Source organism: Phyllostomus hastatus, unplaced genomic scaffold (genome assembly GCF_019186645.2).
Source record: "Phyllostomus hastatus isolate PE091 unplaced genomic scaffold, TTU_PhHast_1.1 phas_scaffold_46, whole genome shotgun sequence".
Classification (NCBI taxonomy): domain Eukaryota; kingdom Metazoa; phylum Chordata; class Mammalia; order Chiroptera; family Phyllostomidae; genus Phyllostomus; species Phyllostomus hastatus.
This window is the reverse complement of record NW_025334032.1, coordinates 43,982,820-44,010,540: the sequence shown is the minus strand read 5'-3', so window position 1 is coordinate 44,010,540 and position 27,721 is coordinate 43,982,820. Positions and strand designations below refer to the sequence as shown.

At 63.3% G+C, this 27,721-nt stretch overlaps 2 protein-coding genes across 9 annotated transcripts in view; one reads left to right on the top strand and one right to left on the bottom strand.

The window, feature by feature from the left end:
- MCPH1 (microcephalin 1) overlaps window positions 1-27,721 on the top strand; it is a 128,467-nt gene that overhangs the window by 45,899 nt on the left and 54,847 nt on the right. For 5 of the 7 annotated variants that reach the window (XM_045821358.1, XM_045821357.1, XM_045821351.1 and 2 more), the window contains exon 12: window positions 5,617-5,694. The exons of 1 other annotated variant lie outside the window; for it this stretch is intronic. In XM_045821358.1, the coding sequence (XP_045677314.1) occupies window positions 5,617-5,694 (78 nt within the window). Of the gene's footprint in view, window positions 1-5,616; window positions 5,695-20,601; window positions 20,672-27,721 lie in introns of all 7 variants that reach the window. One more of the 7 variants, XM_045821352.1, reaches the window with a different exon arrangement.
- Window positions 7,710-27,721, bottom strand: part of ANGPT2 (angiopoietin 2) — a 43,354-nt gene continuing 23,342 nt past the window's right edge. For both annotated transcript variants that reach the window (XM_045821359.1, XM_045821360.1), the window contains exons 2-9: window positions 27,328-27,483; window positions 24,243-24,364; window positions 22,377-22,609; window positions 20,492-20,619; window positions 15,713-15,814; window positions 14,999-15,165; window positions 11,352-11,482; window positions 7,710-8,602 (exon numbers count right to left, since the gene is read on the bottom strand). In XM_045821359.1, coding sequence (XP_045677315.1) covers window positions 8,442-8,602; window positions 11,352-11,482; window positions 14,999-15,165; window positions 15,713-15,814; window positions 20,492-20,619; window positions 22,377-22,609; window positions 24,243-24,364; window positions 27,328-27,483 — 1,200 coding nt within the window. In that variant the 3' untranslated portion in view covers window positions 7,710-8,441. The remainder of the gene's footprint in view (window positions 8,603-11,351; window positions 11,483-14,998; window positions 15,166-15,712; window positions 15,815-20,491; window positions 20,620-22,376; window positions 22,610-24,242; window positions 24,365-27,327; window positions 27,484-27,721) is intronic.

Sequence of the window (27,721 nt, the reverse complement as noted above, 5' to 3'; positions counted from 1 at the left end):
AACATCAATGTGTGGTTGCTGGGGGCCGTGGCCTGCAACCCAGGCATGTGCCCTGACTGGGAATCGAACCTGCGACACAAGTTAATTTTTTAAAACAGCTTGAAGAAAGCTTTTTTGGAAACTAAGAAAATATTAAGAAATTAGGATGACTGTTAGGAGAGTATAACTGGATTGTTTTTGTCCTGGAAAGTGACTTCTCCTGGGGCTGAGCTGCTGTTCTTTTGATCAGCTAGAATTCTCTCAGACTCTTTGGGGGCCCGGAGGCCGAGGCAGCTCGGGAGGAAGGCCCGGTGACTGCCGTTCTGGGTGGCAGTCTACACTGTTCCTACCTAAAACTAAACTAAGCAGGAAGAAACCTTGTACTTTGCATAGAAACATTTGCACGCGGAAACCCCATGGGTCTGTGCTGCTGTGTTGTTACGATAAGCCCACGCCATCTGCCGCGCACGGCCGTTTGCGCGGCTCCCACGCTCCTGCTGTTCCTACCCCCCCACCCCACCCCGCCGTGCTGGGGGTCCTCAGCCGGCGCAGGGAGGCGGGAAAGAGAGACGCAGGCCTGCAGGTAGAGACAGGAAGAAATAAAACTGTCACTCACAGGAAGCACGGCGGTCTGCGTGGAAAACACCAGCAGGTGTGCGGAGAGGCTCAGCAGTGTCACGAGACTCAAGGTCAGTAAGCAAAATGCACTTGTGTTTCCGGGCACTAGCAATGAGCAACGAGAATTCTGATTCTGTTAAAATCCCAATTTACTCTCCCAGAAATCGAAATATTGACGTTTAAATAGGGCGAAAACATTTGCAGGGTCTGTTTGCGGAACACTGTGAAACTCTTAGGGAAGAAACCAGACAAGACGAAAGTCGGAGGAGAGAGACAGTGTGTCCGTGAACCGGGAAACAGCTTTCAGCTGCCGGTTCTGCCCGTCCTGAGCTGCGGCGCCAACTCAGCCTTCGAGTCCAGCCCGGCACGGTGTCCCTGCGGCTCTGGGCACGCAGGTCCCGTGGGCGGGGCTCTCGTGAAACCCGGGAGGGAGCGGAGTCTCGTAGCCTCCCAGCGCCCAGGGCCTGGGTGGCGGGCGGCCGGGCGGGCGGGAGCTCCCCGTGCCCGCGGGGCAGCCCTCCCGAGAGCCTCATGTTGTAGGAGACGGAATGTTCGAAAAACATCAAGTGAAATTTATGAGGCTCAGAAGAGAAAATGCCTTGTTGTTTCTCAACCCGATTCCCACTCTTAAAATAGCCTTCTGATATTTTACCTCCATATGTCCGAATAAACTGCCGTTGCTGCCAGTTTGTGATTTTTCACGTTCAGCCAGCGTCTGTAGACGGGGGGAGATTGCATTACCACTGTATGGCTCTTCCTGGCACTGACACCCCCCCCAATCTACCCCTCGTGGCCATGACTTTTGTTTGAGTTTTATGTGTGTGAACACGTGCACACGCTCACACACGGATGGTCATGTGACCACTTTCGGAGCCGCGCCGTGTGATGCACTGCGGTTCTGTTTCTCTTCTCGTAATTTTGGTTCGTTCTTCGTAATTCTTTTGATTGCTTCGACTTCTGTGTGCCCATCACACATTCACTGCCACAAATTCTTGAAGTGATATAATTCTCTCACCTCTTTCTGTGAGTCAAATAATCCTCTCATCCCGTTTCTTTTCCTCGGCGACACCACCCAGGAGCCCCTCGTTGCTCCCCGCCCTCCCCCCCGGGATCCACACGGCAGCCGGGGCCCTGAGACTCGTCGTCGGAGCGGAGCCAGGAGCCCCTTCTGGCGGGCAGGGCCTGCGCTTCCTTCCGTTCTAGAGATCATGCGATGGTGCGAGACCGCGTGTGGCGTGAGGCGCTGAAAAGCCGGCTGTCGCGGCGGGCCTGAGTGGCGTGTAGATAACGTGCCGGGTCACAGGCTGTGTGATGGACGGAGGGCCGCGTGCTGTTGGGGTCTGCGTGTGTGTCTCCTCCTGGGCTGACCACGGCCCCGGGACCGAGCGCCTGGGCCGTGCTCTGGGGTCCTGCTGGTGTGCAGGGTGGGGCCGGGCCGGGGCCGGCGGAGAGGTCCTCCCTGCAGTTCTCTCTGCTGCGCCTAGACACACCTGCCCGGGCGCACTCGGTCCTGTTCCAGAGGAGAGTGGGATGGGAGCTGCCCCCTCTTCACCCCGCTCTGCACCCCGTTTTCAGACACCCCTGTGCCACCCCTGCTCCGTCTTCCTGGGAACCTGACTCCTGAGCAGGTCACGGACCCTCCCTGTGACTCCCTTGTCCGCACACTCAGACTGGAGCTCTCCTCTGCCCTGCCCAGCCGGTCACCACGGAGCCGCCTTCTCGGCACCTGCCAGAGTGCCGTCACATCTGCCGTGCCGGGGGCCCGTTCCCCGCCCGCCCACCCCAGTGGAGCACTGGGCCCCCGGGCCGACGCACGCACAGCGAGTGGACCGTGTGTGCGCAGGTCCGGCCTGGACTGGGGAGGGGGCCCTGCGCCCTGGGACGCCGTCTCCTCGTTGCTGCCGGTCCGATGGCGAGGCCAGAAAGCGGTGCCTGCCTGCGTCCGTCAAGCTCCCATCCCATGAGTGACCACTGTGACGTGCCGGGAACACCGACCGCATGCATCCATCGGTGGGGTGTGCTGAAGTAACTCGGCCCTCACCGGCCGTGGGGCCGGACCCGCTGTGTCCCTTCAGCCCTGCCCCTTGCGGTATTTAGCCCCTTCGTGCACCCCCTATCGCACACGTCATGGGACATGCGCTGCGTGAACTCTCCATCGTGAAGGTCACGTGCAGCCCCCACTCTGACCCGGCGGAGTCCGTGTTTCCCTCGTTTGAGTGCTCCCCTCCGGCACAGGGAAGTGGCAGCGAGAGCGGCTTTCCCTTTTTCCCTAATGTGTTTCTGATTTGATCCTTGCAATCGAATTTGTGTGTTTTCTGTTATCTCTGCACAGTACTCACCCTGGGTTTCTAGAGAAAGAAATAACTCACTGACCAAAATTCTGCTGTTGATGTGTTACGGTTCTATTTTCATAACATTTAAAGACGGACAAGCTCAGAGAACATCAAGTTTCTCCAAGGGGCCGTTTAAATCCAGCTGACATTTTAATGTGGGTTATATTAGAGCCCAGATGCCACACGTACTGAGGAGTGGCGTCCGGCCTCAGGCGCTGGGACGGCGTGTCTCTGCCCTGCCCCGCCACGCAGCCTCGGTCCGAGGTGACGGGAACCTGACTTGGAAACCCTCTGTGTCCTGTTTCCTGGGCCAAGCACGCGGGCCTCTGGGGGACCGCACGTCTCACTGGCGTTGCTCTGCCAACGGTCAGGTGCCCTGACTGGCAAAGGGCAGGGAGACACTCCGGTTTCAGTGTGTCTGGCCGCCCGGAAAGAGCCCAGCAGAAACAGCATTTTAGTGTCGTTGCCGCCGGGTGTCTGCCACCTTCCTTCATGTCAGTTCCCAAGATAGGCCGAGTTTTGTCCCTCTCTGGGCCGGCGGCCGGGCGGCGGGAGTCGGGGCAACGAAGGGTCTTCACAGGCAGAACGCGTGTGCACACTCAGATCTGGCCGCCAGGGGGCACGGGGTCGCTGAGAACACAGCTGGCCCCCTCTCTCTCCCCCTCTGCCTGTCTCTGCCCCTCTGTCCCTCTCTCTCCCCCCACCCCCTCTGTCTCTCCCCCCCTCTGTCCCCCCGCCTCTCTCTCCCTCTCTCTTTCTCCCCCTCTGTCTTCCTCCCCCACGTCTGGTGGAGACAGTTTCCCGTGTTACCCTGTGTTCCACTGTGTTGTCACCTCGGGCCCAGAGCCCCGGGAGCTCTGTGTCCTGCCTTTCCCGGCCGGTCTTCTGAGGCCCCTGCCCACCAGCCCTCTGGCCCCGTGCCAAGGCCCCTGAGCACGCAGGGACAGAAACAGGGCGTCCATCCTCCCCACCGGTGGGTCCAGCCGGCCCCGTTTTCCTGCCCCTTCGCCCGAAGCACCCTCTCCTCAAGCCAGGGAAGGAACCGGCCGGAACCCTGTCCTGGCCCTGGGACTCCGCCCTCTCTGCGCCCTCTCCCCCTGCCCGCTGCCCCTCTCCGCCCCGGGAGCTCCCACGCGCCCCCGAGGCCCCGGCTGAAACGCCCGCTCGCCGGCGGACCCTTCCTCGCTCTCGGCCTCCCGCACCGAGTCAGCTGGCGTCCTCCCCTGGCCTCCCGCTGTCCGTGGCGGGCCTTCGTGCCTCCCACGGAGCCCGGACTCCCCTGGGTCCGGGTCCGTCTCCCAGCCCCGGCGTGGGATCGGATGCCCGACGGAGGTGGCAGCGGGGCGGAGAGCGAGCGGCAGGAGGAGACGCTGAGTGAATAAGCGAGTCTGCGGGGGGCGGGCCAGTGCCGGGCAGCCGCGCGGAGACGCTGCGTCCCGCTCCGGCCTGGATCCCGCCGCCGCTGCGCTCAGTGCCCCCGGGAACCCACGTGCTGCTGCCTCGCGCCGGGTGCGCACTGGCTCTGGTGTACTGAAAAGGGGAATGTCGTGCCCAGTTCCCCACAGATGGCCCCGAACCTTGGAAACGAGCGAAAAGGAGGACTTCAGCCGTAGTTCCAGAAGTTGAGCAGGAAGACCGGAGGCCTCCCGCGGCCACTGGGGGGCGGGGGGGGGGGCGCGCCCCCTGGACGTGAAAAGCGCGACTGCAGACGGAGGGGGGAAGGGCTCTGCAGGTCCGGGTGTTGCAGCCGTAAACGTCCCCTGGGGCCTAGACACCTGCGGCTTCGGAGGGGGCGGTCTCCGCAGAGAGGGCGGTCTCCGCAGAGAGGGCTGCAGAACCCCAAGCACTGCCGAACGAAACGGAACACATTGTTCTGACCAGTTAGAAATGTGCGGGTTCAAACAGTGACACGAGGAGGAAGAACGGGAGGGAAAGTGCCCGTTTATGAGACAGTTCACTCATCGGAACTCCGGGGAGGACTCCCTCGTGTGCCGGGGAAACTCCTAAAGACAGCAGATGCCGAAGTTAGGAACAGAGACGCGCTAACAGGCTGCTTTTGGAATGTCGGCTGCGGCTTCCCTTCTCTTAACATACATGTATGTTTAAGTCATAAGACTGTGGAGTGTTTACTGAGCGTTGTCTGGACCACGGGCGGCGAACACAAGGCCCGCGGGCCCAGTCCGGCCCTCCACCTGGTTTCTGCCTGCTGGCAGCTCCGAGCCCTCGCCTGACTGTGAGGGTGGTTGCATTTACCCAGTGCTGAAGTTACATCCGGCCCTTTGGAGGCCGCCGCGAGGCTGATGGGGCCCCCGGTGAACATGAGTGTGACGCCCCTGGTGTGGAGCTGACTCTTTGTCTTTGCATGGGAGACTTAAACAGTAGATACAGTGTTTCGCACGTGCAGAAACAGGGCGGCGTCTGGTGACCCGCCCCGCCCTGGGTAGCAGCCCTGAGTCCCAGTCCCGGTCCCAGTGTGGGACTCTCCTCACCGGGCGTTGACTAGCACGGCACTCCCGCCGCCCGAGACCCCGGGCCCCCGCCGTTCCAGACTCGCTCCAGACCTGCGGGCGTGGGCCCACGGCCGGCGTTCTCGGTGGTTCTGCCTTTGCTCCCTCTCCTACGTGGCTCGTTCCCCACGGAAGCGCCCGGCGAGCGTCTGAAGTGCCGTGTCTCTGTGTCGTTGCAGGTGCTGTGGTCGCTGGAACTGGGCCACTGGATCTCTGAGGAACCCTTCGAGCTTTCCGGCTCCTTCCCTGCGGCTCCTGTGAGTCAGACGCCACGTCGTGGTGGGGCGTACGATCTGGTGTTCTCCAGAAATTAGGATTAGTGCAGCTACAGATTCGAGTGCCCATTGACTGAGAAGGCATGTCAGCCAAACCTAGCCCTTGCTTTCTCTATATGTTTGTGAGAACAAACGTGAGAATGTTCTGCAGAAAGTTGGGAGGGATGCATTCTCAAAAAAATCTCAAGAAATTTTAAGTACGGAAGTCCCCAGGACTGAGAAAAACAAAAACGAGAAAGCCTGGGTTGTTGAGAAGGGCACGTTGCGTCCCGTTGCCAGCCCTAACGACCACACCGCTGCCGCCGCCGGCGGAGGTAGAACGCGCGGGTGTAAGACCCCCGGCCAGCCGGCACTGGGACGGGGGCTCGCGCTTGAACGGGCTTGGACTCCGCGGCGCCCTCGGTGGTTCCGATGCTCGCGGGAAAGGAGTGATCTAGGCAGTGATCTCTCTCGGGCTTGCTTGGAGGCAGGACTGCGCGGGAGCTGGCCGTGGTCGTTCTCAGACGCGCCCCCCCCCCCCCCCGCCCCGCTCCGCTGGTGGCAGTCCGCTCGCTTCAGCGGTCCGCGCCTGCGCGACAGGCGGGGACTCGCCCCTGCGACCCGCGCGCCTGCCTACGTTCCGGCTGCTGGGCCGCAGCCTGCGGTTCTCACGGGCCGAGAAGTCGGCCTCTGCCCTGATGCGCGGTGGTGTTCAAGGTTGCCGGGTTGTTTTGTTTTCACTTCTGAGATGACCGCTTTGATTCCCTGTGCACTCCGTAAAGGTGTTCCTAAGGAGGGAGCGGTCTCCTCCGACACGCTCTGAAATGCCGTGCAAGGAGCACGCAGCAGCACACAGCAGCACAGTCACGGAGCGCACAGACCCGCTCTCCGTCGGACGAGCGCGCGTGTCGTTCCAGGCACCAGGGGGCGCTCCGCCGAGGACACGCGCCCCGCCTGCCCGCAGCTGGTCCCGGCCAGCTCCTCCCGGGTCGTCTCTCTCCCGCGCGTGTCTGCTTGGTGCTCGTGGAGCGAGGGGCTACAGAAACTCGCTGTGGCTTTTCAGGCGCCGGTGTTTCCTCGCCGTGGGATGGTTTTCACTTGGTGCAGAGCTGGCGCCTCTGCGGAGTGTGTGGCGACTTAGCTGTGATCGGGGTGGGTCCTGGACTCGGTCTGCGTGCTCGGCGAGGGACTGCGAGGCAGCGGGCGGGGAGAGCCCGTGGACGACCGCCGGGGTGTTCGCACACAGAGTGGGGCGGGGCGGGGGCGGGGCCTGTGCAGGTCACGTGGGCTAGAGAGGACGCTGGGACAAAGGACAGGGCTCTGGTAGGGAAGTGCGGGCGAGGACGCACGTGACGCACGTGCTGGTTGCAGGTTCGGCCCTAAGCTGCCTGGCAGCTGCGTCAAAAGCAGGTGCATGAGATGTCGCCCCCAGATTCCCAGCGGCCCCCGGCCTTGCGCCTGCGCGCGCGGCGCCGGGCAGACTCCGGGCAGCGCGAGGGCCGGGGTGTGAGGCAGCCCCGGCTCAGCCCCGCCCTCTCCGAGTGCCCTGTACAGGTGCTTGCACGCTGTGAGCGGCGGGGGCTGGCCTTGCACTTCCCAGCGCCCCTTGGAAAGTGTTCTGGCAGACTTCTTTTTGTAATCTTAATAGTGCACATTATGTTTTCCCTAAAGTAACCTCAGGGCCCAGTCTGACTCGAGGAGATGAGCTTCACACAGGCCTGGAGCGGTAGGCTCTGCTCGGCCGCGCTGAGCGGGGCCTCCCCCTCCGGCCGTCTCACCGGAGCAGAACCAGACGCTGCGTCAGAGCCAGAGCAGTGCGTGAAGGCCAGCGAGGTCTCTGCGCCACGAGCCTGCACGCATAATTTTCCTCATCGTGGAAAATGAGGAATTTCCACGTCACCAGACAGACACATGGGTTGTTTTGGAATCCAATTGCTATTTTCAAAATATTTCAAGTGTTTTCAACAAAGTAAATAGCAAAATAGTAAATATTTTCAAAAAAGTTAAATGGACTCATCTCACCTCATAAGTTATATTTACTCTCTAAAAATACCTTCATATTTAACAGTCAGGCGGCAAGAACAAGCCGATAGCACAGTCTTTACACGAGTGAAAGAATACATCCTTGGCGGGGCCCCGGGGCCGCCACTGCCCGACCTTGACATCTGCGTCTGAGCATTAGCTTAGAACTTGGCCGGCGACACACGTGTGACTACACCGTTTTCGGATGAGAACTCGAAGACCTAAGGAGAGCAGAGATGCACGGACTCCGTCTCTCCTCCTGCGGACAGTGGGCTGCAGGCGCGCACTTCTCGGACCCTCCCCGAACAGGTCCTGCGTCCGTGTGGCCGCAAGCGTGTTTTCCGCCCTCTGGCTGAGAGAGTGGTGCGCACAGAGAGTGCGGCCCCGAGCCTCCCCCCGCCCCCAGACGGGCCCTCGAGTCTGTTTTCCAGTTATTTACGGAGGAGCTGTCACGCGGGGCGCCCTGGAGTGTCAGGAGGTCTGCGAGTCCTCCCTGCGAGCTCCAAGTGTCTTTGCAGAGCTGCCCTGCCGGGGCACGGGGTGGGGGGCGGTTCCTCGAGTGGAGCAGGTGCCCGTGGTGGGGTTGCGGGGCTCTGCCGCGGAGCCCCCGTGGGCACGCGCCCCTCCGAGGCGGCGGAGGTGGCAGCGCGGCGGTGTCGTCAGAGCTCTGGGACCGAGTCTGGGACAGCGAGCCGCCCGCCCTGGCCCGGCCCGGCCCGCACAGGCCCTCAGAAGTCCGCGGGCCGGACCATCATGGCCGTGGCCTTGAGTGAGTAGCCTGAGCCCTTCCAGTAGTACCACTTGATGCCGTTGAACCTGTTGGTGTTCTGCCGCTGGGGGTAGTACATTCCGTTCAGGTTGGAAGGGCCGCATGCGTCGAACCACCAGCCTGTGGAAGTAAAACAGATGGAATCAGGGACCAGGTCAGCCCACCCGCCTCCCCCCGAGGTGCAGGCCCTGGGCTCGCCCACGCGCCGCATTCCCTGCAGCTCAGTGCGTGCAGGTATTCCTGCGGGGGGCTGGTGCCGCGTGGACTGGCGAGAGGGAAGGCTGTCCTCCCGCGCCCTGCGGGAGCCTCAGCTCCCTGGTGGCGATGTCTGTGCAGGCTTTCGCCCCTCTGCCCCCTGCGCCGGGTGGAAGGGCCAGCGGCAACAGCCTTGGGCAGGAGACCACCCCTGGTGCTGAGCGGGCAGGGGCCCTGGGGGCAGGGCGGGCAGTGTCCAAACCCAGGCCTTGGGGGCGGCTCTCTGGGCCAGGAGACTGTTCGTTCCAGGCCCAGCAACCCAGTGACCTGGACTGACCCAGCCTCCCCTCCACCCACCAAAGACATTCTTTTGTTTAAAATGTAACCCTGAATTTTAAGTACCCAGTGCTGCTAGATAGAAAGACAGAAAGGACATTGAAACCATAGCGGTGCACCCACTGAGGTAAAGCCAGGGCATGGGGCACGGGGGGGGTGGGCTAGGCCCACATCCACCTGCCCCCTCCTAGTCCCCCCCCCCACCCCGGCTGTGGAGACCACAGTGAGCATGGGCGGGGCGGCGGGGGTGGGGCTGCTGGGTTTGCACGCGCTGATCTGAGTGAGGCCCGAACACTGTGTTGCAAGGACACACGCAGGACGGTGCCACTTACATAGAACGTGTAGAACACAGAGCACAGCCACAGAATTATCCACAGAACTGGTGTTTCCTACGCAGTAAGATTGCAAATGATGTGAATGGCCTCGGCTCAGCGTTTGCTCGGGGTCAGGGACTGGGACAGGGACCGGGACAGTGGCTTTAGTTGTATCTGGGTGTTTTCTTTCTCCGAAAAAGGGTTCTGGTGCAGCATTTACATTACGTGCCATTGTTCGTCCACTAGACTGTGGACACAGTTACTTCTTCCAGGCGCCTGTCCCTGACAGCGACAGCTCCGCGACTTGAGCTGGTTCGGGTTCAGGTCCATTTGACAAGGTGTGTGTGCGATTTATTCAGAGCCCTCCAAGGCACTCAGAAGTATCTCAGGTTTATAGCTCCGCCCCTCTGGAGCCTGTTGTGTGACTTAGCTCTGAGCTCACTGTCCTCAAAGCCCCCTGGCCGGTCCTTACACTGGTGTGCCCGCGGCCGAGACCTCGGGCTGCCCGTGGACCGTGCTGTCAGAACCGCCCGCTTCTCCCTTCTCCCTCCCGCTGCGTTTTTTTCCACTTCCGCTCCCTGCCCTAAATCTTGATCGGAGCAAACAGATACATTGGTGAGTATAATTAGGAATCCCAGGGCATCTTTGCGCCTTGGCTGTTGTTGCACTTCTGCCCTGCAGCAGGCAGCGGGGTCAGTGTGGGGGCCGCTGGAAGGGCTGGGTGTGTCCTTCCCCGCTCTGTCCCTCTGTGGGCTTGAACAAGGATCACTGCTGCGGGACCGGGGTGACAGGCAGCCCGTAGACCTCAGTGTGAGAGCGTTCTCGCGCCGGCGGAAGTGCTGAAGTAACTGGGGCTAACAGGCACGGCCTGTGTGTCCAACCTAGATTTCTACGTGCACATAAATACACCGTCTGAGGACCACGGGACTGATTTTTGTAAGGCAGACAGTTCTTCCAGCGTTAATTCAGGGGCGTGACAATTACGGAGTTTCAAATCATTTCTCACGAGTCCCTCCTGTTGACTGAAGTGCAAACACAGCGCAGGCTGGGCCCGGTCCTCCCGTCTCCCGGCTGCGGGCCGCAGCTCCCACGTGGGCGCCCGGGCAGCCCTGCCCGGCGCCCGGCCTCCGCAGGCGGCCCCCCAAGCCCTGCGTCTCCCGCCCCGGGCGCCCTGCCCCCAGCTCTTGGTGCTGCCCTGGGCCTCGCCGCATTTCCAAGAATTCCCCTGACAGCATGTTCTGCTCTCGGTTACTGTTGACTCGCTCTGCGTACTCAGTGTAAACCTGGCGGGATCGGGAGGGGTTTTGTAGCAGCCGGCCCCCCGCCCCCCCAGCACTGAACTCGTGGAGCTCCTGACCGGGAGTGCGGCCGCCTCGCGCCACGGTCGCAGGGCTGCTGCCTCGGGGGTGGGCTCCCTTTCCCGTGCGGCAGTCGGACACGCACGGGGGGGGGGGGGGCAAGAGGAGTCCGAGAGTGAAGGCCTTCTCGTGCACCGGACGGCTCCTTCTCACGTGTGCACCAGAGAGGCAGGAGAGCCCGCTAGTTGCTTCGTGCTCATACGTATCTGCGCTATACGTATTGACACGTGTTTATGCGTGTGCAGTGATGGAATCCTCCTCTAAGAAAAGACATCTGAAAACTGCCCGGTGGAGCAGTACACTGTGGTTCGGAAGCAGTGCTACAGTAACGCCCCTCCGCTGCCCTCCGGGCTGCCGCTGTGGGCGGGTGACCTGTCTGATACAGCAGCACCTGTTCAGCCGCCGCGTCTCTGGCGCCGCCGCCCACTCAGCGCGCACCCCCGGCCCCTCCCTGCCGGGGCCGGTCCTGGACCGGCACAGCCGGTCCAGCGGCACATCCTGCTCCCGCCTGACACCCAGCAGCTGGAAAGAGGGGGAGCCCCCGTAGCAGGTGGGCACGCCTGCCTGCGGGGTGTCTGTGGGGTGCGGGCATGGTCGCCGGCCCCCCACGCCGCGAACGGCCCCCACCCCAGGCGCAGAGGGGGAGAGAGGGCGCGGCCGTCCCACCTCCGGTGAGCATCTGCGAGCACTTGCAGACGCACTTGTCCTTGTCCGCGTCCTTGGTGCTGAAGTCGCTCCCCGGCTGGCTGATGCTGCTGATCTTGCCGGCCGTCCCCGAGAGCCCTCTAAGGTGAATCCTGCAGGCGTGCAAGGGGGAGAAAACACGGCGTTAGTGGGCGTGGGCCGCTGGCTTACCTTGGTGGAACATTTTTCTACAGAGCGTTCCGTTCCAGCGAAAGGCGCCCCGGGCTGCCCAGGGCGTGAGGCACACACACTCTGGACAAAATATGTTTGCGCTGGTATAAACAGGAACCAGCTTATCATCAGCCCCGTAGGCAGAGAGGACTGTTTTCGAGAAACCGTCACTGGCTGTCACTTGCACAGCACCAGCGGGGACTTCGGGGCACTGCGGTTTACTTTCCTGCGGCTGTGACATAAACAGGAAGGGGGGACCTCGGTGTGGGGAGGGGTCCTCTCTCCCGGTCCGCGGGGTCACCCGGAGAGAAGCGAGGGCCTCGGGGAGCCTGGACAGCCTCACACGCCGCTCTTTCCCGTGGGGGGTGGGGTGGGGAGGCCGGCAGGCACCAAGGAGCAACCACGGAGCCCGGACTACGGACCCCCCGAGTCAGGGCAGGAAGAAGCCCCTCCGGCTGCCTCGCCCGGCGTCTGCACAGCATTGTGACCGCCTGCCAGGCCCGGGGAGGGACCGGCGGTCCCGTCACATTAGGCACTGGCGGCGGCCCGCACCTCCCGAGGCGTCAGGCCTGCACGTCAGGCGTGCAGACGTTTAGCAGGCGTGGGCTGGGGTAGCGGGAGGGGGAGGAGCCGTGGCAACCCTCCCGTGGCGTCCCTGGGCGGGTGCGTGGAGTGTGGGGCCCGGGCGTCAGGTCCGCCCGTCCTGGGGCTCCCACGGAAACAAGCCCTCCAGTGTCAGAGGGAGACTCGGACCTCAGCCCCCGGACGACGCTCGCCTCTGGGACACCCGCCCCTTTGCCAGCCCCTTCCTTGGGAGAGGGCCGCACCCAAGATCTGGGGCGGGAACCGAGGGTGGAGGAGAGGGAGGCTGGCTGGGGCTGACCCTCGGCAGCTCCGCAGGCACACGCAGGGCGAGCACGCAGAGCCTGTTCCAGCCCGAGGGGCCGCGCTGCCCGTGTGTACTCACTCGTCAGACGGGTGAGTTCAGGGGCAGGAGCTCGGCCAAGTCCCCCCTGTGGGGGGGGCAGGTCCGCCCTCACCCCTCCGTCCTCCGTCGGGGTCCCACCTGGCAGACACCCTCGGGGTGACCGCTCACTGAGAAAGAGGTTCTGGAAGGTGGAGAGGGAGCCACCAGGGGGCGTCCCACGGAGTGCCGACCAGCCCCGGGGTCCCTCCGGGGTTAACGACTGAGACCTAGGGAGGCTCTCCTGGGGTCGCTCTGGGAACGCCAGCACCCAGCGTGGACTGAACCTCCGAACTTCAGAAGCATCCTCCTCGCGCTTCAGAAACGCCCCCGGCCCCCGCACAGCCCTGGCGCCCTGCTGCAAAGGGTCCCCCACGTGAGCGCTCCTGCAGTCAGGGCCTCAGAGGCTGTTTCCTTCCCGGCCCTTCTCGGGACTCCTGGGGCCTGTCGGGGCGGTCCCTCCCCCCACTCCCTCCTCCCGGCTCCTCCCGCCACCGCAGCTCTCTGGGGACTCAGTTTCCCCACGGTGGGCAAAACGAGGGGGATACCACTTCTCACGGGTCTCCGTGAGACTGCCGTGGGACCCGCTGGCTTCAGGCTGCTCTGGTAAAACGTGGTTGTTGCAAGCAGCCACGGTCTCGGAACTGCCGGGCCCTGGTGTCAGCCCCGTCGCAGGGTGGGGAGTGACGTCGGAGGTGAGGCGGGAAGGGGCCGGTTTTTAAAGTTTAATGTGCGAGTTGCCTTTAGTTTTAGTAGAAAGAGCCGTGCTCTGCTGACGTACTTCGCACTTGCCCAGCACAGGAGCCCAGCCGCTGTGCTCGGCGGACGTTCTGGGCCGTTGGTGGTTCCTCTGAGTTTCAGCCACGTTACGGTTCCCTTATCACAGTGGCGTGTTTTCTTGCCACAATATTTGTTCAATGTAGTGTCTGTCTTGTACTGCCAAGTGAGTGAAACCGAGCTTTAAACACACGTGCTTCGTGAAACGGCAGACCCCAACGCTGACTCACACTTCCAAAGGAAATATCTGAGAGCCGTCTCAGGTTAGAGTATTTTTATGACGTCGGCATGTAAGGGTCATGACCCACTTTGTAAAATCTTCGTCTATCAACAGTCTAATCCTTAATTTTTGTGTTTCTTTGTTGTTGTTTTTTTAATTCCTCTGTTGCAGTCTCCTAACCATTGCCAGTTGGAAAAACATGTAGCTTGGAGGTGAAACTGCGACCAGCACTTGGGTCCAAGCATTCCCCGTAGCAGCCATCTCTCCGGGGCATCCCCGGCGCTGCCTGGGGCCCGGACACCTGTCCCGTCGCCGTCCCCGTGTGGCCTCCCCGGGAGCCGTGCTCGTGGGGCAGCGAGACCGGGCGCTGGCCGACGCCCTGCAGCCCCGGGCCACGCCTGTGCATTCTGGTCCGCCCGCACAGGGCAGCCGTGCTGTGCCCTGCGGTTCCCGGGGGCTGCCCGCCGGGGGGGCCTCAGCTGTTTCCTGTGCTGTCACCGTGCCCTCCCCCCGGGGGAACCCAGGACCGGATCTGGAACTGGCGTTTGTGCCCGCACGGCACGGCTCGGGTCCTCTGCGGAGCAGCGGGCCCCAGGTGGGCCCCCGCGAGTCGCAGGTGGGCCGGCAGGCCAGGTGGCGGCCGTCTCCTGTGACGTTCGAGGGCACTTGGTCTGTTTCTGACCTCCCGGGAGGTGCTCGCGGTCAGCACGCAGCACTGGCCTGCTCCTCGGATGCCTGCGGGGCTCGCTGGGGGCCGGACCCGGGCGCGGGGCCCTCTCAGAGCGGCTCCTGGCGTGCCTCCGCCGGCCCCATCCCCCCCCGCCCCCCCTCCCACACCCGCGGTGCTGCCGCGCCCGCCAGAGCCTCTTCCGTGCGGGCCTCGCCCCGCAGCTGCGGACGACCGAGGCGCAGGCTCTCGGGCCCTTCCCCGCTCCGTCGCTACCGCCGCGGCGTTTCAGGGCCAGGAAGCAAATTCCGGCCCAGGCGGCCCCTGCCTTCCCCGGAACAGTCGCGACTAGCGCCACCAGCTGGTGGGCAGGGTGAACGGTAGCGCGTGCCGTGGGGGGCGGCCGCGGTGAAGTCCCCGCCGCCCAACCCTCCCCCAAACCTCCCACCGAACCCGCCACTCAAACCGGACAGCTCAGCCTGACGCTGGGGTGGGACGTAACAGTCGCGGGTATTTAAGCCGCAAATAGATGGATCTAACTGTTAAAACCTTTTGGGGGGAAAACAAGGTAGGCGCGTGTGTGTGGTGCTTCTGTCCTGACATTGTATAACGCGGAGCTGTGGGCCCGTCACCTGCCGGGCTGCGTTCGCCTGCGCTCTGAGGGTGCGGCGCACGCGCACAGCGGGCACGGTGCTGCCCCCGAGGGGCCCCTTGTGTCCTTAAAACCAAAGGCAGGCTTTCCAAACCGGAGACACGGACCCCAAGGCCGCAACGAACAAGGGGCGTTCCGGCGTTGCGCGGGGCGCCCTCCCCGGCGCGGCGCCCCCTACCTGTAGTTGAGGTCCTCGCCGGAGAGGAAGAAGTGCTCGTACAGCGCGTAGGCCTCGCCGCCCTCCCAGTCCGCCAGGCGGATGCGCAGCGCGTAGCGCCTCTGGTTGGTCAGCTGCGACACGAACTCGTTCCCCAGCCAGTACTCGCCCGCGGGGTTCCCGAAGCCCTGCGGACCCGAGGGTGAGGGTGAGGTTCAGCCGCCTCGCCTGCTTTTCTCCGTGGCCACCAGCCAGCACGGGGTGCTGTCAGACACTCCGCGGAAATCCTCTCCTGCCCCGTGGAAACTGGGGCCCTCCAGGTGGGAATGCAGACTGATCTGAACGGGCCAGTTTTACGAAACCCAGCCGTTCCTCGGAGAGAACTAGCGCTAGACAAGTTAGAACGACTTGGGGAAGCCCACCCCCACCCCCCGCAGACATGCGAGCACAGACGGCTCAGGGTACAGGCGGGTGACGCCCCACGGAGCAGTCGGCCTTCCAAAGCTGCCCCCCCCCGGGGGCTCCCACGCCTTCCCCTGGAGACACAGGGGGCGCTCCATTGGCAGGACCACCCTTTACCGGGAGACTGACACCCGGTCACAAAGAACCCTTGAGTTAAAAAAAACAGTCATGATTCATCGGTGGTTTTGAATTTGTGGGGAAGGTTCTGCAGATCCTGAAAGTTCCTTTTCACACACACAAATCATTTTCAGATGGTCTAATAAACGTTCTCACCACTTTGTACTCCTTCCAAGTCCTCTGGAAATCCACACTGCCGTCCTCGCGCCGCTGAATGACCGTCCACCCCCCGCCGGCCGTCTCCATGTCGCAGTGGGCCTGCCAACGAGAAGGGCACCGTCACGGCGTGTGGGCTCGGGGGCGCAGCTCTGCGTGCCTCGCGGGGGAAGCGGGAGGGACTCGGAGACCCCTGAACAAGACCTGTGCTCACGGGGGCCTTCGGGGTGGACCTCTGTGGTCCTCCCAGACACGGAGGGTTTTAAATACGCCGAAAACCGAGGTTCTAAAACGACGATGGGAAACACACAGCGATGTAACGCAGTGCAGTGGTGGGAGTGGGACGTCCTTGTCATCGCCTGCTCCAGGCCAAAGACCCACCGCGGAGCTGACTCAGAGGCCCCCCCCCCCCCCCGTCCCGCTGGGCAGACGGGCCAGCCTCTCACCGCCACCCACAGGACAGCCGGGACTTGCGCTCGCGTCCCCGAGACCCCTCGGCAGAGCCGGCCGGCACTCAGGAGGGCCGGCAGTGTGCCACCGCTGCAGCGGCGCTGCCAGAGGCGCACCTCGCCACGCGGGGTTTCCCAGGCTCCCGTTGCTCCCTCTGTGTGGGACACACCCCAGGCGTCTCGGCCCGTCCTCACTCCGAGGGACCGTGTCCCCGCTGCGGCCTGAGCGTGGCCTGGCAGCTCTGCCCACAGAGCCCGCTTCGGGCGTCCCTGCCCTTGGCCCCCTGCCCACTCCTCCCAGCTCCGGACTTCGGCTTTCGGGCTGGCTGGGTGGGTGCAGACCGGGTTCGGGACCCAGAATTCTTTCCTGGGCTGCGAGCACGCACGCTCAATTTCAGCTCAGCTGGAGGTTCGTTCTGAAATCAAAAGCCCTGAAAGCAAGATTGCATAAATAGCTTTAAATAATGAGATTACAGCAGAACGAAGATGGTTTCCAGCCAGCGGAGATTGATTTCCCCACGGCACACCGGGTCGCACACGGGAACGCTAAGGTTCAGAGCCAATTGGAGCGCGGCTTCCTTTGTTGACCGCCACGGTCTTTTCGGTAGGCGTGGCGGACACACAGGCAGCGTGAGCCGAGACCGGAATTGCCCCCCGTGACTTAGTCCTGGTGTGTATGGGGGGGGAGCCTGGACCCGCTCCTGCACTCGAAGGGCCGGCCTGCCGCCTCGCCGCACCCGGGGGGCGGGGACGCGGCGAGCACCTGGCCCCCCTGCGCCCCACTGCCGCGAGGGCCGCGACTGCTCCGCCCGTGACCCTTGTGTTAGGAAACAAGTTTCCTCGCGAGGAAAGTTGCCTTTTATGAAGGATAAAGCACTTCCCCGTCTCGGATGGCTCAGACCCACGGCACCCACCTGTTGAAGGTGCCCCTGCCCACCCTGCGTCACAGCAGCACCGCGGTGGGTGGGTGGGCAGGGGTCCAGCCGCCCTGTGTGAGGCTCCTGGCGCCCTTTACCGAACCCCGCGGCGGGCTGCGGTGGTGGGTGCTGCTGCGTTTCTGAGGGCAGCGGACCTGTGGAGTCCAGTTAGATGGACGACGCAGTCTCCCTCATGCCCACCCACGTGCGTCTTTTCCACTAGACCCCACGGACAGAGAGGGAAGCTGGACCCTCGGGTCACGGGCCAGAAGGCCCTCAGCACAGCCCCGGGCTGCGGTCAGCTCACAGACGACCCTCCTCTCCTTTGCCTGCGGTCCCCAAAACGGTCGGTCCCGCTCACGTCCGTCAGTACATCCGTCAGAATCCCTACTTGGCGCACGGCCTGCGTGTGCGGCGGCGGCCCTCCCCCGCACCCGGAGCCTTGCTCCTCGGGGGGCAGAGCTGGCCTGGCCCCTGCCGTGTCCGCCCTGGTTCCGAGGACGCGTGCCCCTCGGACACCGGAGTCGCCATGCTCACGTTGGGGAGCCAGCCCGCCCGCCCGCCGTGGGCAGTGGGGTGAAGGCGCTGGGGCGGCCGAGGTCGTCTGCTGGTGCGCGAGCGACGGGGCGAACTGCTCCAGGACTCCACCGTTAGAGCGCTTTCTCAACATGGCTCTGTCCGGACTCAAAGGAGGAAGAGAGAAAAACAGCGCCTGCGAACTCCGAAGTCCAGAGTGTTACAGTTCATTGGGTCCTGGAACTTCCAGAGAGAGGTGTCCTCGTGGCCAGGGGCACTGGGTGACAGTGACGAAGCAGATGACACCAGGCTGGGCAAAGCCGAAGTCCACAGGGGGTGCCCGGGGCCCACACCGGCGCCAGCAGCCCCGGGCAGCGGCACTTGGGGTCAGCGCACAAGCACGCGAGCGGGGCCCTGGGAGCTCGCCCTCGCTCTGAGGCTCGGCTTCAGGGCTGAGCTTCAGCCCCGAGGCCGCGGTGGTCGCACAGCCAACGCAAGCAGGCGGATAAACGTTGGGAGGCAGGTGCCCCGTGAAATGAGGGAAGGAGACCACCGTGTCTCTGCCTGGCAGCTGCACGCGAGCACTGCCCACAGACGCCGTCTCGCTGTGTCCGTCCTGCACAAGAACCTGATGAGGTTTTCAAAAATGAGGTTGAACTATTGAGGCCCTCTTGGGAAAGCTCTCCCCAGAGTCTGCGGATGCTCTCCCCTCCTGAGGTGGCTGAGTCAGGGCAGCGTGGGGCCCCCTGCCTCGGGGAGCCGGCGTCCTCTCCTCCTGTGAGCGGGCAGTCGCAGTGGTAGCAACGGAGCGGTGGTGAGTGCCCAGTCCCAACCTCGGGGGCTGCGCTCCCCTGTCACCTCGACTCCGCGCTGCAGGGCTGGGGGGTCGGGTCGCGTCACAGAGGAGGCAGCTCAGGGCTCGCACAGCGCACACGGCTCGCTCTGAGGCACTGATGGGCGGAGCCGGAACCCCCCGGAATCCCCAGCCAAACGAGGCGACTCGCTGTCCCCGCATCCGGTGGGGAAGTACGGTCTCACGTCTGGAGGGGAACCTGGGCAACTGAATCCGGGCCCTTTACTTAGCGGTGAGGAGGTCAAGCCGCGACAGGCTGCTGCTTCCTGCCGTGTGTGCGAGTTACCGTTGTTCCTGCAGACTCTCGAAAGGGACATGGGTCCTGATGCCTCCAGAGGTGACCGGAGACCCCCGCCATCCCCAAGACCTGCATGGCTCCTCCTCCTGCAGGACATCTCCGGGGGCTGCTGGCGGGGTCTCCTGCACCAGGCGGGAACTCAGGACCGAGCAGAACTCGAACACAGCAGCAGGGGGCGACTGTGCGTCTGGGTTTCTACCAGGAGCGGTCACACTCTGCTCGCACCCTCTGCCCCTCCCCCCAGCGCTCCTGTCCCATTATCTCTGTGCGGAGCAGAGCCCACCTCCTGGTGACAGAAGGGAGCACCCCAAGACCCGGCTGGACAGCCAGACTGCAGAGGGGGCGGAAGGCTCGGCCCAGAGCCCGTCCACCACTTGTCACCTGCGGCGGGCTGTTCGGGGTTTTGCCCTCCCCCAGTACAGGCCTCTGGGGCACCAGGGACATTCACCGATTTCCAGGGTTGACTTAACGCAGAGTGAGCGAGTTAGGTTTCTTTGGAAAGGGTTGTCTTCGCTGACACAATATTTGTCTTCTAAACTCGTAGCCGAGGTCCGTGTCACTGTTTCAAACCCAGGGTCTTGAAACCCTTCATGCTTATGCTTTCAAAGGGGTTTTCTTTGTCACTGCGCTGCGGGGGATAGCACTGAAGCGGAGAGGCAGTACTTCCAGGGGCCTCCAAGATTTCCGTTTTTGATACAGTATCGAGCGCCTTTTCCGCACGTGTTTCCATTCCGTTCGGTGCGTAGCTGCTTCTGCAGTGCCCTTCGCTGAGTGCAGTCACCCAGCATTTATAGAACCGGTTCTCTCCCAGTGTTCTTCCGGCTTCTGGAACCTCTAAGACAGACCATGCTGAAACATCCCCTAAGGAGCGATTTCAGTCCCCTCCAAGGCGCACCGTGCCCCGACCAGTCCAGACTAAGGGCGGAGCCACCGGCGTCCCCAGGGGGAGCTGGACGCCCGCTGCCCCCACGCAGCCTCCGTTTGTTGGGTCACTCCACGCAGCCCTAGGCGGGGGTGTGCCCTGGAGTCCGCGCGCGTCCTGGCGGAGAAAATGCTCTGCCCTTGCTGGTGTGTGTGCGTCCCCGCCCACAGCGACCACGGAGAGAGAGCAGCCCCACCCCGTGGTCCTGGGGCCGCAGTCCGCGGGCTCCTGCGGGTCCCTAGACTCAGGTCCCTGGCAGCAAGTCCACGAGGTCAGCCCCGTTTCCATCGTGACACTACGTGGTCTCCTGGCCTTGCCCACCGTATTGGTGCTTGCTCACTGGGTGCACAAGCACGGGCGTGTGAACCTGCTGTGCCCAGTGAGACTCGGACTGCCCTGGCCCCGCTGCGTTCTTGTCACACGCGCGCACTCGGGCTGCCTCTGACGCAGCAGTCAGCAAGGTTTGGTTAACCCCGAGCTGCGGGGTGCACCCCTTTCCGTATGTATCTGTGTGCTGGCGGGAGGGGCCGGAGCTGCCAGCTCAGTGAGCGATTGGGGTGGGGGGTGTTGGAAGATATTTTCTTTAAACTTCACGAAAGAGTCTCACACCGCACGGGGGACAGCTGGCGGCGTGCACGCCCAGGCCCAGGCGTCTGTGACGGGGCTGGTGGGAGCGCGCGCCACCGTGGGCCTCGAGCTCCTCCGCCTGTGTCCCCGCAGAGCGGGGCCTGGGTCCCGGCTGGCCCTGCGCGCACGTGCAGCGGGCGGATCGGGCCCAGCGACCGCAGCACAACCCCGCAGGGGGACCCGGGGCAGCCCCTTACCTTGACCTCCTCCGTGGAGTTGGGGAAGGTCAGCGTGTAGACCCCGCTGCTGGTGCGGCCAGCTTTGAACGCGTCCGCGCAGTCTCTGAAGACGGTCTGTTTTCCCTTAGCCGCGGCGGCGTTCTTGGCTGCTTGGGAAGACAGAAGAGCGTTTGCATGGGGTTCGTGGAAGGAGGAGAGGTAAGGGTTTCGACGTGCGCTCCTTTGGGAAGTTTTATTGCATTTGAATTCTTACAGCAAGTCGAAGGGATATGTCACTTTTTTACCCTTTCCAAAGAAGTTACTCTTCCCGCCTGCTTTGTACGAACTCTCAGCGACTGTGACCCTCGGTGCTTACCTCCTCCTCGACCTACACGGGATGCAACACTTCACAGCCCGCCGTGATAAACGGCTGCTTTCTAAAGCCTTCCGGCGGGAGCAGACCCAGGCGAGGTGGCCGCGGGGGAAGGAGACCGCACAGGCCGCACCCAGCGGTGTGCGCAGGGGGCTGCGTGGTGGTGCTCGCGCTCTCGCACACCCGAGGCCGCGCCCGCGCACGGCCCTTCAGACTCCCGGCTTGAGACGTTTAGAGGTCTTTGGGTTTTTAGCAACCGTCTCTTAATAGTTTGCATTGAAGGGGAACCTAACGTGCATCTAGGTACGCCTTCGCAATTCTTCATCTGAGTCTGAAAACTCCAGGGCTGTGAAATTCTTTCAGGCTTCCCAGTCTTTTCTCTCGTCGTGTTAAAAATAGTGTGTGTGTGTGTGTGTGTGTGTGTGCGCACATGCCCTGGCAGGTGTTGACCTGTGTGTCCTCACAGAGGCCCCCTGCGCATGGCGCCTGGCCCGGCTGCCGCGGGCCCCATGGGGGACCTTTCTGGGCTCGCGTCTCCCACCAGGCTGCGGGCCGCGTGGCTCCCTGGGCTGTGGCTCCTGGAAGCCGACACCTCGCCGCACTGTCCCAGTCCTGCCGCACAACGTCAGGTCCCTGTTCCTGCTCTACGCAGGCTCAGAAAGAGCCCTTTTTCTGCGTCGTAAGACTTGGGGCCTCTCGTCGGAGGGCACGGCTGCACCCGGCCAGCCCGGCGGGAGCCGGCCGGCCTGCCCGGCATCAGCGGGCCGGGCTGCAGTTGTGAGCGTGTGCTCCCTCGGCTGGTAGGGGCCCTGCCTGCGGGTTCCTGTGGGGGCGGGAGCAGCTGCACAGCTCGGGGACGCCTGAGAACACGGTTCTTAGGGAACGACGAGTGTTTCTCGGCGAGATTCTTGTGTGAAGTGCGTCTGTGTCCGAGAATCCCAGTTGAACAGCCGGTACGAGATAAACCAGAGTAGGAACCACACCCCGTTTGTCCAAGAAAGAACTTAAAAACGCCACAGCGGTGGTGTGTCACACCTCTGAGGAGCGACTGGACAGGCGGCCCTCGTCCCTCCAGTGCAAGAAGAGTGGAAGGTGAAAGGGCACCGCAGAGGTCAGAGGGCACGGGAGGGTGCGCTGGGGAGGGGCGCAGCCCTCTGCCAGGCACTGCGAGTGTTAGCTCCTTGGAACAAAATCGGGCGGGTCCACGGTTGTTTCCCCGCGGAACACAGCACTAACTTGCCTGGCCCCGGGTCTCGTGAGTGACGGGATTGACTCACTTAGGGCTCTTGGACGCCCGGGCGTCAAAACTGTGTCTGGGGTGTTTCCCTCCGTCATGATCCGTCTGAGTAAATAAATATGTCCCCCTTACTTCCACTTTCTCCTTCTTCACTGGTTCTACGCTGAGACCCTGTGAAGCTCTCACAGCCAACAGGTAAGACAAGTAGGGCCTGTTTCTGAAGGGGAGGATTTCTCAGGGCTTGGAGACTCGCACTGAAACTGAGTTTAAGGCGGCACGAAAACCCAGTAAGGGGGCGCGAGCGCGTCACTCACAGCCTGGCGTGGACATCATGGTCAGCAGGCCATGCACCGTCTCCATCAGGTCGTGCTGCTGCTTCTGCAGGGCCGAGTTGTTGGCCGTCGCCGTCACCAGCTGCTTCTCCAGCTCCTCGATGACGGAGTTCTGCTTGGACACCAGCACCTGCAGCTGGTCCTTCTCCTCCCGGATGGACTGCAGCTGGACCACGTGCTTGTCCTCCATGTCCAGCACCTTCTTTTCCAGGAGGCTGGGGAGGGGGAAGCGAGGTGGTCAAGGCCAGGGCCTCGGAAACAGCTCGCCCGCCTCCTGCCGCCTGTGCGGTCAGTCGTGGTTTGCGCCAGCGCTGACAGATGCTGTCAGACGCCCGCCCGGCGGGGGCTCGCACGCCTCCCCCGGCCCGTCGGTCACTGTGAATCAGGACGACCGACCGGGCCCCCGTGAGCACCCCCGTCCCTGGGTCGTCAGCCACCAGGACGCGGCCGTCCGCACCCGGCTGGCGTCAGCGACACCACGTCCGCCTTCGCCACTTCTGAACGTTTTCCGGGATATTGGCTGCGTGTCGATTTGTGTGTCTCCTGCATCACCTTGAAAACCAAGGGGACCGCAGCAGGAGAAGGGGACCTGAGAAGGGGCGCAGGGAGCGCTGGCGTCCTGCCTGAGGTCGTCCAGCACCTTTGGGTTCAGGCCCTCGCTTCGGAAACCCTCCCGCCGCGCCCGACCTGCACCGGCACCGGAGAGATGCGGTGCCTGGCTCCCCTCCGCCGCCTTCACAGCGACCTTGCCTCCTGTCGCCGGTGACTCTCTATGGGGGGGCCGGACAGGCGGGGCGGTCGTGCGGCCCCGCGCGTGCTCGAGCGCGCGAAAGCTCGGGGGTGAGTGTGTCTTCAGGGGACTTCCGTTCACCCCTACCCGGACGATGCAAGCACGGCTGCCGCGGGCGGCCGCGTCCTGACCAGAAAGAGTCCGTCGTGCATGCGAGTCAGGCCCAGGCCAGGCCCGCCCGGACCAGGCAGGCTCTGCCAGGACGCCACGTGGTGCCCGCAGAGGCACAGGCCACAGGAGTGCAGCCCCAGGGAGCCCCGGGTCCCGCTCCTGAGCAACGGCTCGCAACACACGCCGGGACCCGTCGCTGGTCGTGAGGCCAGTCGAGTTTTTCTAATGCCAGGAAATCAAACCCAGTCCAGTCGGCCCCTGAACGACCCGGATTTGAACTGCGGGTCCAGCTGCGTGCGGGCTTTTCCCCAATGACCCCTGCACCGCTTTCCATCTGTGTCCGAGTGAGGGTGCGGGGGGCCGGCCGTGCGCCTCAGCACGCTGTTCTGCACACGACACTAGTGTCCACAGGTTCTGGTGCCTGGCGGGGCGTGGGCTCCCGGAGCTGACCCCTGGTCGACTCAGAGGGGCGTTAAGTTTGGGGGGGAGGCAGATGTCTTGTGGGGGTCTTCGACAGCATGGGGTTCGGGGTCTCTAACCCCCGTGCTGTGTCAAAGGTCAAGTGTACGTGGGATGAAACAGCTGAGAACAGCGTGCGATCTCACAGCGAGAACTTGCAATGCTGCCACGAACAGCACGGTGCCTGGTGCGAGGTGCTGGGGGGAAGGGCGGGCAGGTGTGGCTCGGCCACTGCGGGCCGCGCCTCCAGGCAGACATTTGCCGACCAGGATGGAGTGCGACACGGAGGGCTGTGCAGGCCCCCTGTGCACTGGTTCAGGCTCTTCCTCCCCCCCCCCGCCCCCCCCACCCCAGAGCCCCTGACCCCTGTGACGTTTTCAATGAAGAAACTCAGCATTTTGGAAGAGTGAGTGTAATTAATAGTCACACAAAACAGTCCCGTGTATCTAGAAAGCATGCAATTATAAATTGTTTTATACTTTTATTACCTGTTCTTATCTTGCAATTTGTTTATTTCACTGGTCTGATCCAAAATCTGTTTTTCCAATTTGTTTGTGGAGAGGGAATGTTCCAGAAGCTGAAGTTCGAGTCTCGTTGTCTGATTTAACACCTAAATGCAACAAAACAAAATTCCCGGTCACCATTTTTTAAATCAGACAGAACTTCCTTTTCACTGCGCTACCTGGACCACAGGAAAACGTAACTGAGGCACTTTGCATTTGCCCAGTCTCTCCCTCGGGCGTGTTTCTCGTTATCGGGAAACTCTCCATTTCGGTTTGCATCCAGGTCTTTACTGTGGAAAGAGCTCACTGGTTCTGGACAGCGGTAGTTGGGTCGAAGGATGTAATGTCATTTTCCTCGTCCTGCCACGTGCGGCCAGGTCACAGAGTGAGACCGGCGGGGTGTGGAGCGGTCACACCAACGAGCCGGAAGTGGCTGGTAAACGGAGAGAGGCCCAGCCCGGGCCCAGCACACAGGGCCACGCCCCCGCGGGCCAGCTGGCCGGCGGACGCGTGGTCAGAGCCTCAGGCTCCCGTGCCCGCGTTTCCTGGTCACTTGCAGTGGCCTCTCTTCCTCGTTCCTTCTCCTGGTCCTAAAAGTCGTGTCCAGCCGGGACGCAGTGACGTGCCTGTCCGACGCGGGAGCTCGGGGTGACCTAGGGGGCCTGTCCGGCCTGTGCCCCCGCAGGGCTGCTGCCCCGTGCGCTCCCGCAGCTTCCGGGCGAATTCCTGCGCGCTGGGCGGCCTTCCAGCAGGAGGAAGCCCTCCTCGCACCCCCGGGTCGGGGGTCTCAGGACGTGGAGTCACCGGGAAGTGCAGGCAGGGCTGCTGCCCAGGGCAGGGTCCGTGCGAGAAGCATTGTTTGCTCGGGGTGTGTGTCACTCGCCGGAGGGCTGGCCCGGCCCCCGCACAGCTTAGGGACAGTCCGGTGCAGAGCCGCAGTGCCCACCCTGCGCTGGCACCCAGGGCGCTGCTCTGTGAGTGACTCACGGGTTGGCCCCCAGCGGGGCGGGCTTCCCGTGGCAGCCGGGGTGCTCCGCCTTCATCGCGGGGGGGGGGGGGGGGCCGGCACACCCTGCGCCACTTCCTGCTGACGGGGCTGGGAGGTCGGGTCTCTCCTGCAACTCGAACAGCTGCGATAGGAGTGGGGGGGGGGACAAGTGGGTCCCGGCTGACTCAGCACCCCCGAGGTGCTGACCAAGGCTTCGGCAGGCCTCCACCGCAGCGGGCCGTCCACATTCCCGTGGTCTCTCACGTGGCGGCCTCCAGCCACCCCTCGCCGTCCAGAGGGGCCGTCTGTGAGAGGCTGGCAGAGTCGTGCTTCGTGCGGAAACTTGCACGTTCGCACTGAACCCGCTTCACGCAGCAACCGCTCCGCAGATGCTCCGGGGGGGGTGCTCCGAGGAGGGGGCTCCGCAGCCCGGGGCCCGGCATCGGGCTCGTCCGCGTCCTCACTCGCCGGGGGACACAGCGGCAGGCTGGTCTCTCCAGCCATCGCCCAGTGCGCCTGGCGTCCTGGGCCGCAGGGTGTGCGGTTTCACGGGGTCTTTAAAACTCGCGGACCCAACTGGAAACAGCTTGTGGGAGCCGGCAAGTGTGACCCAGACGGGGTGCATGGAGGCCTGGCCCCTGGCCCCGGCACTCTGGACCGCCGCCGCCGCCGCCGCCGCCGCACACCCAGGAGCTGGGCTTCCGCCGGCCCCCCGCTCCCGCGCCCAGAAGGGGGCCAGTGCGACTTCGTGGTTCCTGACTCGTCCTCAGAAGAGCCTGTGGGCGCGCTGGTGCTTTCACTGTCAAGTGCTTCTATGTTTTCCTCCCTGGTTTTTATCGCATCTTGGGTTACAGTTTATATATACTTTCATTCCCGGCTTTCATCACCTCTTTGTCGTCCGCCGTGTAAAACATTTACGTTGTTCCTAGGCTGCTCTGATGGTGTGGAAAGATCCGGTAGGCAGACGCCTTTTCACTCTGGCCTCGGATGAAAATACCGTTGGCTTCCCCCGCCTCGCCGCTGTTTTCCCTGCCTCGTCCGGCGACCCTCGGGGCGGCAGTGGGGCGCTGGTCCCCGCTGCCCCTGGCGCCCGTCTGGCCTGCCTTGGTGCTCGTGGCCGCAGCGGCGAGCCGGAGCCCTGTGCCGGGCGACCCTTCACGGTCCTGGGCGGAAGCCGGACGGCACCGCCAGGGAGGGCGCTCGCAGGAGGAGCGCCCCCATGACGCCTGCCGGCCGCTCCCGGCTCTGCTCAGTCACCGGCGTGTCCTTCGGCAGGACGCTGCGAGCCTCGTCTCGGTGTTCCGCAGTGACTCTCGTATTTTGCTATTTCATGGCCTTCTTCTTGGCTGCAGTGAACCATTGGCTCACAGCACCTGAAAGCTAAGGGGGAACCTCACTGGCGGCCGTGTGGCCCTGCCCTCGCTGGCAGCACCCGGCTGGGGCCTCCTGGGCACAGCCCTCCAGCCCAGGGGGCACGGGCGCCACCGCAGCGTCCCGCGCTCGGCCACGAGGGGGCGCTCTGTGCAGCGTGCCGCTTCCTGCCACCGTGTCCACCTGCTCCGCCCTCTGGTCCTTCGGTGACTGTAAGGACTCACAGGACGAGTCGCGTGAGCTCCCGCCACGGACTGTGTAAACTCACGCCACCCCTGGTTTCGCCGGCTCCCGGAGATCCGGGCTCTGTCTTAACTAAGGAGGGAGACTGAAGGCCGGAGATTCCGGCCCTCTGCCTCGGGGCTTGTCCTTTCTCAGCGCGTCAGAAAGTGGCCCTCGCACTGAAGAGAGCGTGTCCCGAGTCCAGAAAGCGCCGGGGGGGCAGGGCAGCACTTAACCTGCAGTCACGAGTGTGAGGACTGTGCAGACGACGGAGTGTCCTTAATAAAGTAAATGTAATGTGACCTCAGCACCAACAGTGCAAACTATTTACCGATCAGTCACAAGGCCTCAAATTCATATCAATCCCCCTTTTCCTGCTAAGCCCGACCGCCCTTTCCTTTTCCACGGCTTCCTCTAGTCCCCACGCGGCGCGACTCCGTGCCAGCGTGGACCAGCCGGACCGCGGGGGTCCTCTGTTCCCTCACTTACCTGGGCCTCCACGTCGGTCAGCTTCCGCGTCTGCTCCGCCGTCTGGTTGAGCAGGTTCGTCCCTATTTCGATCATCACCGCCGTCTGGTTCTGCACCGCGTTCTGCTGCATCTCCGCCATCTCCTTCTTCATGCTGTCCTGGATGTAGCTCTCCAGCTGCAACACACATGCGTCGGACACGCACACGCGTCAGGGCGGCAGCCGCGAGTCGGACTCGGAGCTCTCCCCCCCAAGCACATGCCCCGCCGTTGACCAGCCTGGGGTGACCTGGGGCTGGCTCTGGGTTTGAAACTTTGCTGGGCTCTGTTTTAAATGACTAGGAATGAAACACAGCGTGACTTTATCTAACTCAGAATCGGGCAGCCTTGCGACCTGGTGCGTAGCAGACGGACTG